Source organism: Solanum lycopersicum, chromosome 1, assembly GCF_036512215.1.
Source record: "Solanum lycopersicum chromosome 1, SLM_r2.1".
Taxonomy (NCBI): Eukaryota; Viridiplantae; Streptophyta; class Magnoliopsida; order Solanales; family Solanaceae; genus Solanum; species Solanum lycopersicum.
Window position 1 is genome coordinate 57,582,827 of NC_090800.1, and position 18,284 is coordinate 57,601,110.

The following is an 18,284-nucleotide window of genomic DNA, read 5'->3' on the forward strand; positions in this document are numbered from 1 at the left end:
TCAGCGATCTCAGCATAAGGGCATTCTCCATAAGATCCACCTGCTATAGTGTCCAACACCGCTTTATTGCTATCATCCTGTCCCCGATAGAAGTATTCTTTCAGTGACTCATCATCAATACGGTGATTTGGAACACTTCTCAAGAATAAGGTGAATCTATCCCAAGGACTACTAACTGACTCTCCTGGTAGTGCCACAAAGTTATTCACCCTGTCTTTGTGGTTTAATTTCTTGGAGACCGGATAGTAGCGTGCTAAGAAAACATCCCGTAGTTGGTTCCAAGTGAAAATGGAGTTGTATGGGAGCTCAGTAAACCACATAGAAACCTCTCCCGTCAGTGAGAGAGGAAACACTCTGAGACCTATTACATCTAGATCCAAATCAGGCCTCCCCACACAACTTTTACACACTGCCCTTACCTTAGCTATATGGGCATGTGGATCCTCAAAAGGTAGCCCTGAAAACAAACCTCTGGCAGTGAGCATTTGCATCAGGCTACTAGTTACCACAAAAGTGTGGCATGTAGGTAGAGGGGGCAAGACAAGTGGCCCATCCGAATCTGCTATGTTATCATACCCTCTGTAGTATGCTTGGGGCCGTGGAACGGGATTTTGTCCCCTCTGTTGATGTTCACCCGGAGCGTCGGGTAACATCTGACCATGAACATCCACTGGATCTGGGATGTTCTGTTTGGATCCTCATCATTTATTCCCAAGTTTTGATTCATATTGCGCAGTGTACGCTCTAGCTCGTGATCGTAGGGAAACAAGAATTCTCTTCCACTCCGTGTATTTGGCATACAAGGAGGATAGTTCTGAAAGGAAATCAAAAACAATAAAATAAAGTAAAATCAAGAAAATATCAACTAAACTTTAGTAATAAGTTCAAGTTAATCTAAAAGCTAAAATCCCCGGCAACGGCGCCAAAATTTGATACGCTCAAACTTACTTCTCAAATGAGAAGTAAAGCGGTCGCGTCAAGTAAATAACCCAACTAGTGAGGTTGGGATAGTTCCCACGAGGAAAATTTTCTAGAATAAACTTCAACTTGTTATTACTATCGTTCGGTTGATGACTTCCTTAGAAAGTAAAAGCACAAAAAGGGGGGTTCTATCTATAAATAAGTGAAAATAAACAACAAACTTGCAAGAGGCACTTAACAGCTTTTAATTTTGGGTTTTAATCAATTAATCAAAGTAACTACGGTTTACGTGTTCCCCACAGGTTCAAAACTTGATAATTCTAACTATAACAATTCTTTCCTAGTATCTTGCATGCAAAGTGATAAGTTATGTATTTCTAAATCCTTGGTCCGGCATCTAGAAAATCTCACTCCGCACCTTGGTCCGGCTACATGTGTTGCTTTCCTAACCCTTATCTTTACCTCATATTAAGCATCGTATTCGATATTTGACTAAATTATTACCTCGTACCAATCAATACTAGCCTATTAGATAGTATACACTAAATCTATGTTAATAATTCTTTTCCTATTATCTACCTCCTTGGTCCGGCAAGTAGAATTAAGGCGAGTTCTAACGTTGATCATCCGTTAAAAAGACTTCTAAGCGAAAGAATTATTAATACATGCAAGACACTTTTCTAGAATTGTTATTTTAGCTAGGGTTATCTCATTATTTGCCTATAGTTCCCACAACCCTAGTTATGGAGTTTAGTTCCTCATAGTCATAAACACAATATTCAAATATATTAAATAAGAATTCATGTACTTACTTCAATGAGAAAGAATAAAGTCCAAAAATTTGCTTGATTAATCACCAAAAATCACTTGTAAGAATCTCCAAAAATCAAACACTAATACACAAAGTCTAATAATATGATGTCTAATATCCCAGCGTCTAACCTCATAAACGAGGTTTTTCGAACTATTTATAAAAAATAAAAACCTAATTAAACAAGGATTCTAATAACTGGAAATCTACCAAAACGCGGCTGGGTTGACGGACCACGCGACGGACCGTTGTGGTCATAACGGATCGTCGTGGACTCCATCGTCCTATACTTGGTGCAATTTCTTCTTCTGCTTTCTTTACTCCCCTCGATGGAAAGTGTGACGGGCCGTCATAGGCACAACGGTCCGTCGAGGGTCTCATTTCAAAATACTTCAACTCTTGGAATCTGGGTACTGGGATCACTTCTCTGATCTTCACGACGAACCTGCAGAACGGACCGTCATAGCCATGACGGACCGTCACAAGCTTTGTAATCCCACACTTGGTCAGACTTCCCCATCTTCCTTCAGCAGCTTCTCTACGCTGCCACCTATGGACCGTCACAGGCACGGCAGACCGTCATAAGCTCCGTAGGTGGTCTCTTCTGCATTTTTTTCGCTCATAATCTCCGCATTCAGCTTTGGATAGATTTCCTGCAAAACAAAGAGAAACTTATATCAAAATTAGTACAAAAAACGCTTTCGGACACACTAAACTTAAGGAAAAAGTATTAATTGTACAGTGAAACCACGGTATATCACCATGTTATGTAGCAACTCATGACAATCAACCAGAAAGTCATAGGCATCCTCAAATTCAGCACCTTTGAAAACTGGAGGTTTCAACTTCAAGAACTTACTGAAAAGTTCGTGCTGGTCACTTGTCATTATAGGCCCTGTAGTCAACCGAGGAAACGTGCCTATTTCCAATGAGGCATCCATGCGGGGAGCCACTACAATTGTATGTTGTACTCCCGGAACCTGAGGTGCTGGTGCAGAAAACACTGGAGGTGTGTGGCCTTGATCAGATAACCCGCTAAGATAAGCAAGAACCTGATTAATCATCTCTGGGGTAGGTTGGGGTGGTAATTCCTCGTTCTGCACTTGTTCATTTCCCCCTTGCTCATCCTCTCTTAATACTTCCTCAGTCGGTGGAGGAGTTACCGCCCTAGTACCAGATGGGCCAGGTGCTTGTCCTCTTCGTCTAGAGGACGTCCTCCCGCGACCCCTACCATGGCCTCTTGCCACTGCTCCTCTTCGAGCTATAGCCTCAGTGGCTGGTTCAGACGCATCTTGTCTTGCCGGTGTTGGTGCTGGCGCAGTTGTTGCTCTAGTTCTAACCATCTACGAAATAGAGTGAAGATGGTCAGATACCAATTTGTATCACCTAGATACCAATTGGATCCAAGTAATAGCAAGAAAGAAAGAAAGAATGGAATTTTCCTAAAGTCTTATAGCCCCTCAAAGAAAAGTAAAGGCGTCCCCCTACCGTTCCTTAAGACTCTACTAGACTCGTTCTTGTGTGATGAGACCAACGAACCTAATGCTCTGATACCAAGTGTGTCACGACCCAAAACGAGCCGCGAGTGGCACCCACACTTACCCTCCTATGTGAGCGAACCAACCAATCTAAACCCCAACATTTCAATCATAATAAACAGAAAATAATGTGGAAGACTTAAAACTCATTAGCGAAATCAATTAATAACTTCTAAAATTTATCAATTACTATCCCAAAAATCTGGAAGTCATCACCACAAGAACATTCTATCCTCAAATTACTAAATCTAAGAGTGTCTAAGAAGCTAAAATAAGAAAACAGATGGTCCATGTCCGAACTTCAAGGACATCAAGACATGAATGAGAGAGAATCCAGTCCGAGCTAGGAACAATAGCTCACCCTGAAATCTGACGTGATGAAGACTGGCTAGAGTTGCGGTTGAGTTGAAGACGACGGTACGTTTGCTGCACTCCACAAATAACAAAGGAAAACATACAAGTAGGGGTCAGTACAAAACACAAGTACTGAGTAGGTATCATCGTCCAACTCAAAATAGAAAGCAATATATATCAAATAATAACATAAAATCAACCATAACACTTAATAGGTGACAACAACAAGTACCATAACCACTGGGCACAACCCAAGCACATCTATGAGGACTCAAGCCTCCACACCATACTCATTTGGGAAATAGGTTCATTAAATCAGAGTATATTAGCATAATTCAAGATTTATTCTCTTTACTATCCTGGTGTCAGAACGTGACACTCCGATCCTTTACTATCCTTGTGTCGGAACGTGACACCCGATCCATACTATCCTGGTGTCGGAACGTGACACTCGATCAATACTATCCTGGTGTCGGAACATGACACCCGATCCATTACTATCCTGGTGTCGGAACGTGACACTCTGATCCTTTACTATCCTGGTGTCGGAACGTGACACTCCGATCCTTTACTATCCTGGTGTCGAAACGTGACACCCGATCCATACTATCCTGGTGTTGGAACGTGACACTCTGATCCCCTAATTCTACGTGTCGGTTCGTGACACCCGATCCCCTAATCTCATTCTTTCAGTACATCAAGCCTTCTTTTACACCAAGGCATCATCATTAACAAAGAGGTTTTAAGGTTTAAGATTCAATAGCCTCATCATGCTTATTTTATCACAATTATATAATCACATCATGTAAGCACTAATTTAAGCATATAGAAGACTTTACGAAATTATCCAATACATATCAATCGCTATTTAGAGTTTACTACGGAATAGCATAAACCATAACCTACCTTCACCGAAGAATCGTGATCAAGCAATCTACTTCCCCAATGCCCTTGCTTTCTCTTCGTTCTTCTTTCTCTCTCGCTCGCTCGTCCCTCTCTTCTGTTCTTTCTATTTTTCCTTATTCAAACTCTTCTTCTTTTACCCTAATTACCATATAATTAAGTATAAAAAATGACAAAAGTAACCCACTATTTAATTCAAGGTTATCTCCTTTAACCCCCCAAGTAATTGAATTATTAACATTAAACCACTAACTTTATAATCATATGCAGGAATAGTCCAAAACACCCCTTAAAAACTTTTAACAAAAATCCGACCCAGTCAGGGTTACGCAGCCTGTGACGGCCCGTCGTGCCTGCGATGGTCCGTCCTGCTGAGTCGTCACAGAGTTCAGAGACTCAATTTCATTTAAGAGGTCTGTGACGGCCTGTCATGCCTGCAACGGTCCGTCCTGTCATTCCGTCGTGAAGTTCAGAGAGTCGATCTCAGTACCCAAATTTTCAGAATCCATGTGTTTTGGAACGAGACCCCCTCGATGGTCCGTCGTGGGATCCGTCGACCCAGACAGTTATTACCAGAATAAACTCTACTGCTCAAAAACGACTAAACAGATCATTACACATGTCCAATTTTTAGTATCTGGAGTGATCATATTGATGGTATATCTTTCCGCCATGTTGCAATATATCTGCAATTAAAATACATTATAAGAGGATAAACTAAAGACAAATGTATAATGAAAGCAATATTATTAATAATATAAATACATTAAAAATATACATATAGGGTATGTAAGTTGTATATAAGATTTACCAGTGCAAATTATAACACAAAGATGATGAAAAAACTTTTTCAATAATTTCATTATAGACAACATTATATGTTGAATGATCATCATTTTTGTCAATTATAGGTGGTCTAATTAATACTGACATTGTTGGAACTTGTAGCTCTTGATAAAGGAACATACAATTGTCCATGAGAGAAGACAGGTTCACGTAAATATATACCAACAAAATCTAGTGTTTGTCCTTGAGCTTCATTTATAGTCATGGCAAAACATAATCGTACAGGAAACTGCGTTCTTTTAAAAGGAAGTGGCAATTTTTCATCTTCTGAAGTCATGAGTGGTATTCGTGGAATAAATACATGAGTATTTTTAAAATCACCGCTAGATATTATTGCACTAATTACATGAGGTTTAAATTCATTACATATTAATCGTATCCCATTGCATAAACCTTCACAGAGATTTAAATTTCTTAGTAACATAATCGGACAATTCTTCTTTAAAGATAATTTGTATGGAGGTCAACAGTAGGATTTTAAGTGTGTAAGAAATCTTCGTATTCACTTTGATCCTTAGGATCAATAGTTTCATCTATAGCATATATACTTTTTCAATGTTTAAAAATTGAGAGATCAACATGTCATTTATATCATCAACAAAATCATTTTTAGTTGGTATAATAGCACGAGAAGTAACAAATGAAGTTTTTGTACAAGATTTGTATAAATCGGGATATGTATTTTTAAATAGAAAATTTAGAGATTCTTTTTCAGAAGTAAAAGGAATAATGAGAGAATGAGGAATTTCAATTTTTCCATGGTCATTTGTTTTTTATTTTCCACTATCAATTCTAATTAAAAATTCACAAAATTCAGAATCTTTAGTGCACACATATTCTTTGATAATTGTAGTTCTTCAAGTTCATTCCATATTTCAGAACACAATAACCATTCGCGAACAAAATCTTCTTTTTTTCCACTATGAACAACAGGAAGAGTTTGTCGGAAATCACTGCTAAAAGCAACTATTTTACCACCAAATAACGTATTTGTTTCCATTAGATCTCTTAATAGTAAGTCAAATGCTTCAACCATTTTCTTTCTTGCCATTGAAATTTTATCCCACACAATTAATTGTGCATCTCGTATAAAAGATGTCAGTGAACTTTGTTTACTAATATTGCAAGTAAATTTTTCATCGACATCAATAGGAATTTAAATCGAGAATGAGCAGTTCGACCTCCAGGAAGAAGTGAAGTTGCAATATCAGAACTTGCAATTGCTAAAGCTATCAATCCCTTATGTCTTAATATAGCTAATAAAGCACGATATAAAAAAATTTTACCCGTTCCACCAGGGCCATCAATAAAAAATGCTCCAAATTTATTTGACAATACTCTATCAAGAATAATATTGTAAGCTTTTATTTGTTTAGAGTTTAATTTATTTTTTAATAATAAATCTTCCTCACTAAAGATGATAGTTCTTTGATCATGAACTTCTTTAGCTTCTCTTGCTAATGATGAAGGTTTGATATATTCTGAAATTAGTTCGAATTCATTAATATCACGACCCATTGAATGAAGAATATCATTAATATAATTTAATACTTTAGAATGTATTTCTCTTACATTTATATTTGAACTTTCATTGAAATCTTCCGACATAGGGCTTTCAAATCTCTCCCATAATTCTCTAGAATTTGTTGGATTACAATAAATCAATAACACAGCAAAAAATTGTCTTAAACTGGATGGCATTTGATAACTTGCAGCTTCAGACATGCATTCTACCAAATTATTATCACAAAGTAATAGTTCTCATTTTCAAGCAGCTTCTCTTAATGAATTATATTGTACTCCATTTACACTTCACAGATCTTCATATGATTTTGCCCCCTTACATTCATTAAAAATAACCTAAGATAGTATCTTTCTCCTTCGATTGGATGACATGTCATTATACGTCCAATAATGTGACCTCGTTTACGACGTGTCCTAATTTTATTTGTTGTTGACCATACAAAATGTTCAGGAAACTCACGATACAATAAATTTAGGTCCATAGCTTCTTTGTTTGATTTATTCATTAAAATTTTTTTAGTTAACATTGTTTTTCTTATAATGGGATTATTTGCAATATTAGTAATGTTATCGGTACTTTTGAAGGAAATAAGTTGTTGTTCATCAATATGTAGTTGTAGGTGATATACAGTTGGATTCATTTCACTAATAGGAAAAGCAAATATTCTCCATGCAGCTTCAGGTGGTGATACCCACCTAGTAGATTGATATTCTTTTATTTCATCTATCTCTACGTTTACATCATTAGTCTGTATATGAAATGTTATTTTATCATGCCCTTTGCAAATGTATTATAAATGTACTTAAAAACTTTTATATCTAAACAAATCTCTACATTTATATGACAATTGAATTTACAAAGCAAATATGGATTGTAAGGAACAACCCACAAGTTATCAAGAAAGGGTCCTCTAATTTTCACAATTTTGCCTATATTTCGTCTTCTATAAATTGGGTATGAATTCTTTCCTTTAGTTGTTTGTTCTACAAACTCTTTAGGATACTTATTTTTACAGCATCCTTTTTTTCATACAAGAATTTGTTGGGTTCAAATTACCACAAGGACCATGCATCATGTGTTATGTAACAAGTGAAAATAAATAGGGATATATATTTTCATTTTTGGGTTTTATTTGCCCTAAATTTCTTACCATAAATAGTTTTTCCTTTAAGGAAAAGGTTTTGCATTGACTAATCCTTTTTCTAGTAGGAAAAGGTTTAGGACTCTATAAATAGTGACATGTTCCTTCTAACTTAATCAGCATTCATAACGTAATCTTAAAGGCTTTGAGAGTTTTGGTTAGAGGGAGAATTTGTTGGTCACAAGCTTAATACGTTATCAAGTGTGTGAACCTCCCATGTATTCCGAGTGAATTGGTTGAGGTTGTTTATCTTTGTGTTTTGTACTCTCATATTTATAGTTGATTGCTCATCTCCTTTGTGGATGTAGGTCTATTAACCGAACCACGTTAAATCTTTGTGTCTTTTGGTATATTTCTCGTTGTCTTCTTACTCGTGATCTTTTAAGGTTTGTTTTTCTAGCTTCCGCATTTACACCTACTTATTTTCGATCCTAACAAGTGGTATCAGATCCAGATTCAATGATGGAATCAGGTTCAGTGGTTCGATAATTGATTATTGAACCAGATTAGAAAGAGGTGTTCATCTTGACTGGTGTAGTTCTAGCCGCAACCTTTTTTGACAGTAATGAAGATTTTGTTGGAGAAATTATTTCAGAGAGGTTCTTTGTGTTGAGACATAAATTTTGCAAAGGAGATTATGGAGAGGAGAAGCAAGTTGTTGAAGATTAAGTAAAGAAGGTGGACAAATTTATTTTGTCTGAAATTCAGGCCAAGGGGGAGATTTGTCGGATTTTACTTGCCTTGAATTTCTTACCATAAATAGGTTTTCCTTTTAGGAAAAGGTTTTGCATTGACTAATCCTTTTTCTAGTAGAAAAAGGTTTCGGGCTCTATAAATAGAGACATGTTCCTTCTAACTTAATCAGCATTCACAATGTAGTCTTAAAGGCTTTGAGAGTTTTGGTTAGAGGGAAAATTTGTGGGTCACAATCTTGATACGTTATCACTTGTGTGAACCTCCCATGTATTCCTAGTGAATTGGTTGAGGTTGTTTCTCTCTGTATTCTGTACTCTCATATTTATAGTGGATTGCTCATCTCCTTTGTGGATGTAGGTCTATTGACTGAACCACGTTAAATCTGTGTGTTTTTTGATATTTTTCTCGTTGTCTTCTTACTCGTAGTCTTTCGAGGTTTGCTTTGCTAGCTTCCGCATGTTCACCTATTCTGTCCTAACATTCATGTAGTATTTCAGCACATACAAATCGATCATATGCTTCTGGAGTTAGTAATTCTCATTTAGTGTGATAAGAAAATGAGCATGGGGAAGCCCTCGTTTTTGAAATTCTATTGTATACATAAATTCTACAACTTTACCAAAAATATGTCTTTTAATTATATCATTTTCAATTCTTCTATTTTTGCTCTAAACTCTCTACTAACTAGATCTGGCCTATTTTGTACCTCATCGGTTGATATAAGTTTTTCTGCTATTTCAGTCCAAGAAGGATTACATGTTATAGTTAAAAATATATCAAGTTTTCCAAAACGTTGCACTAATGCAATAACATCCATATACCGTCTATGCATATCTCTTGGACCTCCAGTAAAGCTAGGTGGAAGTATACGTTGTTTTCCTATATGTGAAGCTTCTCTTTCCCCCTTACGTAAAACATCCAAAATTTCGTCTAAGACATCAGTCCTAAATAAAGCTTGATTAAAATAAGCAAAGTCTAATCGTTGGCTTTCAATTTTTATCCATTCATCTACTACATATTGTTGGAATAATCTTCCTGCATGTAAGACAATATTTTCATTATCTCTTATTTGAAGTTTGTAACAATAATATTCATGACAAGAAATATTGTCTCGTTTATGCTTTTCTTTTAACATAACTTCGGCTTCCATGTTAAGTAATTTGTCTATTGAACACATGCATTTTATGCTTGGTAGTTGTTCTTGTTCCCATAGATTTGTGTTTGTGTTATTGAAGAACACTTTATTTTCTTAATACCACAGTGCTATCCACCTTGACCAAATGGAAATAGCAATGGATATTGCAGTGGATCATAACAACCGTAATAATAATGAACCAATTTACTTTTATCACTTTTTGTATAGATTCGAATATGTTGTTTAAGAATATAATTAGTAATATCTTGTTCTACCATATTCCTGCAACTCCCGCTACTATTGGTGAGTTATATATACGTTGATCTAAGCCAGAATCACATTTAAGTGAAATATAAAAGTCAGATAGTTGTGGAACATCTACTAAAGATTTTAAAAACATAGTGTATGGATTAATTTTTAATATTTCCATCAGAGTTCTCACAACAAATTCATTTAATTTATTTGAACATGCCATTCGATTTCTTAATCCATTTTCACTATCAAAGAAATATAATTGGAGATTTTTTTCCTTTTTATTCAATGGGAATCAAGTCGTTGATGAAATAATACATCTGACCTTCACCTTGAAAAGTATAAAGACCATTATTTTTTTTGCTATTTCTTTGTCATAAGTTACTCCAAGAGATGTGAAAGCAAATATATTATTGTACGTTCTAATGTAAGTTCTAAAATGTTTTGACAGCTTGATATTTTCCAGATAAAGGTTCGTTAATTCTATTGGAATTTCATGTGAAGTTAATCGAACAGAACCATTGCTACAACAAAACGCATGTGGTTTATATTCAAATTTTATGGCTTTACACTATTGACAATTTGATACCTCTTTTAATTTCTTATAGTTAATTTCTGATAACATAGTACTACTATTTCTGATAGGAGCAAAATGGGTTTTCTCATAAAATCAGAACTTTCTGCAACTGAAGCAATGGTGGAATTAGAGGACTACGCAGTAGCCAAATCATTATTCATTGAAATTTCAGATATGTTATATTTTCTCATTTGAGCTCTCTTTGCTCGACGGAGTGCCAGAAGAATTTCTTTTTTATCAGATGACATCAATCTGTATAGTTCACGTCTCCTAGCATTTTTATCCGCATTTAACTTTTGAAAAGAAAGCACATTTTTATGATTTGTACGAGTTGACATATTTGGGATTAAAATAATTATGCAAAATAATCATCTGGTAAATAATAGTAATAATTTTAAATAAGAAATTAGTTGAGTAATACTTACCACTCGCCGAGAGACAAGTGAAACACGGGAGCAAATAACCACCGCAACGAAGTCAAAATTCTATAAATTTAATAGTTCGAATCATATATCAATTCTAACATAATATATATGTCTAAGAGGAAAAATAAATTAATAAATCCGAAAATGTAAGGCTGATTTAAACAACAAACTATAGTAGTATTATTATATTTTATTGTGGTCAATGAGGATTCATATAGTCGACCCTAAATGTTTGAGACTTGAGCATAATTATTTTTATCATTATAATTGTATTTCAATAATGTTGATTTTTGTCTTTTAGGTGAATGTCTATTTGACATTTTGATAAAACTATGAGCTTTAGAGAATTCTTGTACTTTCAGCCTGTTGCATTGCAACTATCTTGATTAATTTTGTGTAGAGTGTAATTTCTATAGACTGAATGGATAACGGAAGCGATGTTCTTTTTTTGTTAATAGCATGGAAAAGACAGTGACAAATATTCTCTTTTCCATGTTCTCATGTTCTCCTCCAACCATGAGGTTAGCTTTTGTCAACACCAACCAAAAGAATGATATCATCATTTATAATATATTTTTAAGTCAACAACTAAAGAAGAAAACAAACAACAAATAAAATAGGCAATATATTGAATACATTCTCTAAGATATAAAAAAACTTGTAAATAACATAGAGCAATGAATCACGAGTCATGATGCATCACCCCAAAAAATCATTGCCTATATAAACTTCACAAAGTGTTCTGGTGTCTCAAGTCAATAAGGTCTGTTAAATAAGGTATTAGTTGAGTAATACTTACCACACACTGAGAGTAAAGTGAAACACAGGAGCAAGCAAACAACTGCCGCAACAAAGTGGAAATTCTGTAAAGTTAATAGCACAAATCATTAATTAAATGTGATGCAAATGCAAAGGCTGATTTAAACAACAAATCATAATATTGTTATTTATTAATGTGGTTGGGATTCATATAGATTACCCTATATGCTTGAGAGTTTGGCATAATTGTTATTATTGTTATTACTGTATTTCAAGATCGTTGATTGTTGACTATTAGGTCTCTACAAAATTGTAATTTCAGAATGTCTTGCTTAATTTTGCCAAGATTATAATTTATATAGATTGAATGAATAACTGAAATTGATGAGGTTAACTTTTGTTAACACTAAGGAAAAAAAAGTTATCATTACTAATACATTATTTAAAGTCAACAGCCATAGAAGAAAACAAAAAACGAATAGTTCTTAAAGATTGGGGACAAACATATAGCTCTATTATATTTTCATATTTGTTACCAATTAAAAAGAAGCATCCATATAAATTAAGGCTACAATATAAAATTCAGAAGAAAAAAATGTGCTACACACAGACAAAAACAAATTAAGCTGGAGTGATCAGTTACTGCCTATATAAATTCCCAAGACAATAATGGACACCGATTGAGATAGATTCACTAAAGTAGTCTACTTTCAATAAATCATCTCGACACCATCTTAGTAATGTGAATATGGACACTAGATTTATATAGGCAAACTAAACTAAACTGAAGTAAATAAAATTTAAAAAAATAACATGCTAATCTAATTTTCTTGAAATCATAATTCCTAAAAGATATATATGTATGTATATATAAGAAATAAATTATAATATCTCTTATTTTTAATGATTTTGTTGAAGAGATCAAGAGTGCTCTATTTTAGCAAATATTAAAGAATTAAAAAAAGAACATACTCCCATGATAATTTTTAAACAACAAATAAAATACATCGACAATATCTTGAGTATATTCTCTTAGATAGAAACAAAATGGAGATAACATAGAGCAATGAAAAAATCTCAGAATATTTCACGAGTCATCATGGATCACCCCCAAAAATTATTGCCTATATAAACTTCACAAAGCACTCTGTAAATAAAGGTGTGTTAAATAAGAGATTAGTTGAGTAATACTTACCGCACAACGAGAGAAAATTGAAACACAAGAGCGAACAACTACCCCAACGAAGTCGAAATTCTGTAAAGTTAATGGCAGAAACCATTAATTAAATTTGATATAAATGCAAAGGCTGATTTTGAACAACAAATTATAATATTATAATTTAGTGTTCTCAAATATGACTCATATAGTGGACCCTACATGTTTGAGATTTGGGCATAAATGTTGTAATTGTTATTTATGTATCTCAAGATTGTTATTATTGGCTATTAGATAACTGCAAAATTCTACTTTGAGAATGTCTTGATTAATATTGTCAAGGATATAATTTCTATAGATTGAATGAATAACTGAAAGTGATGGACTTTTATGTGACTAGCAAGAATAAGACACTCACAACTATTCATTTTTTCATGTCCCCATGTTCTCCTCCAGTTATGTGGTTAGCTTTTGCCAACACTAAGCAAAAGAATGTTACTATTTTTAATATAGTCATGAAGAAAACAAACAGCAAAAGTTCTTTCAGATTGGGGACAACATATAGCTCTATTATATTTCATAATATTTGTTACCACTTAAAAAGAAGTATCTATCTCAGTTAAGGCTGCAACATAAAATAGGTCACCTATTTTTATATATATTCACTAAAATAGTTTACTTTCAATGAATCATCTTGATATTATATTAATAATAGTGAATGTGTACAGAAGATTTATATAGGCAAAAAACCCAACTAAATTGATGTAAATACAAAACATTAACATGCCAGCTTTCTTGAAATTACTATTATATTTTATATATATATATATATATATATATATATATATATATATATATATATATAAAAGATTAGGAACAAATTACCTGGATTTGAAACAAGATGAGATCACACAAATTTGAAATTGAACTATCTGCTGAGAGGAGAAAAGAAAAGCGAAGAGTTATTTAAAGGTTAAATGGAAATTTCTACATAGAAAATATTTCATAATGTGTGATAAATATTCAGTCACGTGGTAAAAGCATAATGGGTAGGTAAATATTGCATCCCCTTATAATTAAAAATAATAATAATAAAGTTATATATAAAAAAAAGAAGAAGACGGAACAGTCTTGCTAAAAGCATAAAAATGAAAACAGTAACCTACACCATTGGTAAAAGCATAAAAATAAAAGCAGATAGGAGCCTACACCACTCCATTTGTTATTGTGTAAAGCAATGTATATTTTCTTTATTTATGACACGTCTCCCTTTTATTGATGTATTCTATCGCATATATAATTATTATAATCACTTCCCCTATCTTCCTTTTTTTAATTTTAAATTTGAATATTAATCTAGAAAGAAAAAAATTATAAACACTTCTTATACGTATATACATCTCTATGCTTCATATTTATTTATTTATTTATTTATTATAATAATTATAATTATAAATTTTTATTCATATTTTTTTCGTTAGAGATTTTGAGATTCAGACAAAATGAATAAACATATCAGAAATTAAAATCCAGTTTAAGAAAATCTTAATATATAAATATATATATATATATATATATATATATATATATATATATATATATATATATATATATATATATATATAAAATAAAAAAGGGAGGAATAGTCTTTGCTAAAAGCCTAAAAAATGAAAACAGTAGCCTACACCACTGCTAAAAGCCTAAAAAACATGAGTCTGCACCACTCCATTTGTTATTTTGTAAAGCAATGATTATTTTGTTTAAGACACGTATCCCTTTTACTGTTGTAGCACATCTCATATAATTATTATAACCACTTCCCCTATCTTTCCTTTTTTTATTTTAAATTTAAATATTAATCTAGAAAGAAAAAAAATTATAAACACTTCTTATATATACATCTCTATGTTTCATAATTTTTTTATTTATTATAATAATTATAATTATAAATTATTATTCATATTTTTTTGGTTAGAGATTTTGAGATTCAGACAAAATGAATGAACATGTCAGAAATTAAAATCTAGTTCGAGAAGATGAAGTTGAAATCATTTGTGCTTTTTCATATATAATCCTTTCGTTGCCATGATCTTTGTTTTTTTTTCAAACTTTTGAAGACTTGGTTTCCTTTCGTTCATCTTCTTAATTTGGTGATCCAACTCATGCATGTTTTTATCTCAATTTTCTGTCAATTCTCTACTTGCTTTCAAAGTTTATGATATGAAATTTCTAAATTATATACATTGTTACTTATTATTTCGTCTAATCCTTTCTCTGATCATTTATCAAAGAAAGAAATATACTTGAAGTTTTAAATTGCAAATTGATTAATGGTTGTTGAAAGAAGAGAGCTGGAAGAAATTATGCTTTAGAATCATGTTTGAGTAAGTCTTTGTGCTAAAGATGAATTGAAATTTTTTGTTTGAATAAAGACTGATGGTTCTACAAATATGGAAGATAAATGGATCTACAAAATGTTGCTATTGAAATTGAAATTTGTCCTTTTTTAATGTGTAATTACATATTTGCCCTTCTTGCTTTTGGAAATGAAATTTGTCCATTTGTTATTAATGTAAAATGACCATTATACCCTTGCCACTCTTGTATCTAATAGTAATATATACTAGATATCATGTGTCTGCGCCAGCGTAGGCCCAACGTACGTTAGTTTTTTTTCTTTCAATTTATGTGACATAAATGAAATTTGAAAAAGTAAACAAAATTTATATGTGTTTACTAAAAAAATATTTTAAATTCTTAATTTATGTACCTTTTATATTATTTTTGAATAATATTTGTTAGTCCATTTTTTTTATTTTATGTGATACACGTGATTTAAGAAAGTAAACAGAATTACTTATATGATTCTCACGTATTTTTAGTTCTCATTTTACTATGATTAATAGTACTTTTTAATTATTACATTATTTTCAAACAATATATGCAACTCTTTTTTGTTTCGATAAAAATAAGGGAGTCAACCAAATTTCATTATGTTTTTAACTATGTTTTTCTAAAAATATCTTAAATTGTTACATTGCGTTTTTAAGCTTCTTTTTTATGTAATTTTTAGATATGTAACAAATTAGAAATTAAAACGAAGAATTAAATTTTTCAAATCATTATATTTTTATATTAAAATGTTCAAATCTTTAAAACTCTACATATATGCACAAATTAATAGAAGGAAGCCAAACGATTTTAAAAAAAATAATAATATATGAAAGCTCATTTCAATAATAACACGCACGCACGCACGCACACATTTCATTTTTAATATATAAACTTATTTTTTATTTTATTTCAAAAAGAAAATCACTTTTAAATTTTAATTTCGGAAAAGGGCCTAAAATACTCTTAAAGTATTGAAAATGGTATAAAATTGCCCTTCATCCACCTATTGGCTCCAAAATGCCCTTTTCATCCACCTATTGGCTCCAAAATAACCTTGTAATCCACCTTTGGATTCAAAATTGACCAATTTTTTAATTGTTTTAAAATTAAACACTTTAAATATTTTTTAAATTACTTGACATTTTACTATTGGTTATAATTAAATTTATTAATATAATTTATAAACCAACCCACTACCCACTAATTACTAACTAAACCGCACCCAATTAATAATCCAATTATAATATCAAAAATCATCATAAACACTACTAAAGCACGATAAAATTATAGATTCCTAAAAATAACATTCAAAATTATTTGAGTCCGAATCGAAGCCCCAATTAAATTCAGGTTGAGCCGCTTATTTGGGAGGGCACTTTCTTGGAAGATTTAATAAGAAATTTATGATTAAAGATAAAGAAGTAATGCATCCCAAATTAATTCATGCATTTTTTAAAAATATAATTTTATAAATATTTATTATTTGTTTTAAAACCTTTAATATATTATTTTAAAAAAAAAGTTACCTATGAAGTAACATCACATAATTGAGATGTAAGAATAATTAAGATAAACATAGTCAGGCTTTTAAGTTTATCGTTAATTTTATTTGGACACTTGAATGTATGATAATTTACTTCTATAGACATTTTCACCTCAAATTTTTAAAAACACTCAATTGGTAGTTGCTAATCTGTTGTTACATTAATAATGTGACGGATTCATTAATTTAGAGGGGTTTAATTAGTAATGGGTGGGTAGTGGATTGATTTATAAATTGTATTAATAAGTTAAATCATAACAAATAGTTGAGCGCCACATATTTAAAAAAATATTTAAATAGTTTAAATATAAAACCGTTAAATAAGTGGTCAATTTTAAACCAATAGGTGGGTGGGAAGGGTATTTTGGAGCCGATAGTAGATGGAGGGTAATTTCGTACCATTTCCAATACTTTAATGGTATTTTAGGCCCTTTTCCGTTTTAATTTTTTTATATTGCATATTTAAGATCACAAAATTAAAAAATATTTTAATACACAAAATTTATATATACAATTATGATTGGTTCCACCTAATATTATACTTGATATATAATTATAAAGATCTAAGCGCAATCATTAGTTATTTATTTTCATATAATAAATACATATCACAATAATTCATAAAATGAAGAAATAACAAAAAAGAGGTAATATTGATAATAATAACTAAAGATGTTTCTAGAACTATGTAAGTTTCTTATTATCATTCTTGGTAGATTTTTTCTTGCATGAAGTTATGTTTTTACCTTTGATCATCATTCACTTCATATAAAAAAGATGTTTCTAAAATTATTTATTTCTGATAGATTTTTGTTAGAATGAAATTACATTTTTTTCTTGTTCATCTTTAATACAAATATATCATCTTATTCATTTTTATTTGTAAAGTTACTTTTTAACATCTTTTTTAATTTCAATCTAATATATATTATTAACTTTATCACATTAATTTATTTTCAAGTATATTAATTAGAGACAAAAAAGATTGAAATTGTTAATTCATGATATTTTTATATAAAAAGTTGGTTTTTTTTCATAAGCATAATGAATATCACAATAACTCATAAAAGAAAAGAAAAAGAAAGTGAAGTAATAACAAAATAAGTTTATGGTGATCACAATAACTTAAGATGTTTCTAGAACTATTTGATTTTTTGTAATCATTCTTGGTAGATTTTTATTAGTGTGAAATCACATTTTTGCCCTAGATCATTATTCACTTCATATATAGAAAGATCATTTTAGAATAGTTTATTATCTTTCTTCATAGATTTTTGTTAGCGTGAAATTACATGTTTGCCCTTGGTC

At 31.7% G+C, this 18,284-nt stretch overlaps 1 protein-coding gene across 4 annotated transcripts; it reads right to left on the reverse strand.

Annotated features, from left to right (window-relative positions):
- Window positions 1–1,749: 1,749 nt before the first annotated feature.
- Window positions 1,750–14,083, reverse strand: LOC101248041 (uncharacterized). 4 transcript variants are annotated; one of them, XM_069297866.1, is made up of 8 exons: window positions 13,925–14,053; window positions 13,079–13,138; window positions 11,924–11,987; window positions 11,125–11,184; window positions 4,531–5,213; window positions 3,632–3,696; window positions 2,494–3,075; window positions 2,143–2,385 (listed from the first exon to the last, which is right to left on the reverse strand). In XM_069297866.1, the coding sequence occupies exons 7-8, from the start codon at window positions 3,073–3,075 to the stop codon at window positions 2,293–2,295; spliced, it is 675 nt and encodes a 224-aa protein (XP_069153967.1). In that variant the 5' UTR covers window positions 3,632–3,696; window positions 4,531–5,213; window positions 11,125–11,184; window positions 11,924–11,987; window positions 13,079–13,138; window positions 13,925–14,053; the 3' UTR covers window positions 2,143–2,292. The 4 variants fall into 4 exon arrangements, 2 of the variants coding, with proteins under 2 accessions (XP_069153967.1, XP_069153972.1); XR_002027466.3 differs by lacking the exons at window positions 2,494–3,075; window positions 3,632–3,696 and having other exon boundaries at window positions 1,750–2,385; window positions 5,145–5,213; window positions 13,925–14,083; XR_011221122.1 differs by lacking the exons at window positions 2,494–3,075; window positions 3,632–3,696 and having other exon boundaries at window positions 1,750–2,385.
- Between the last annotated feature and the right edge of the window lie 4,201 nt (window positions 14,084–18,284).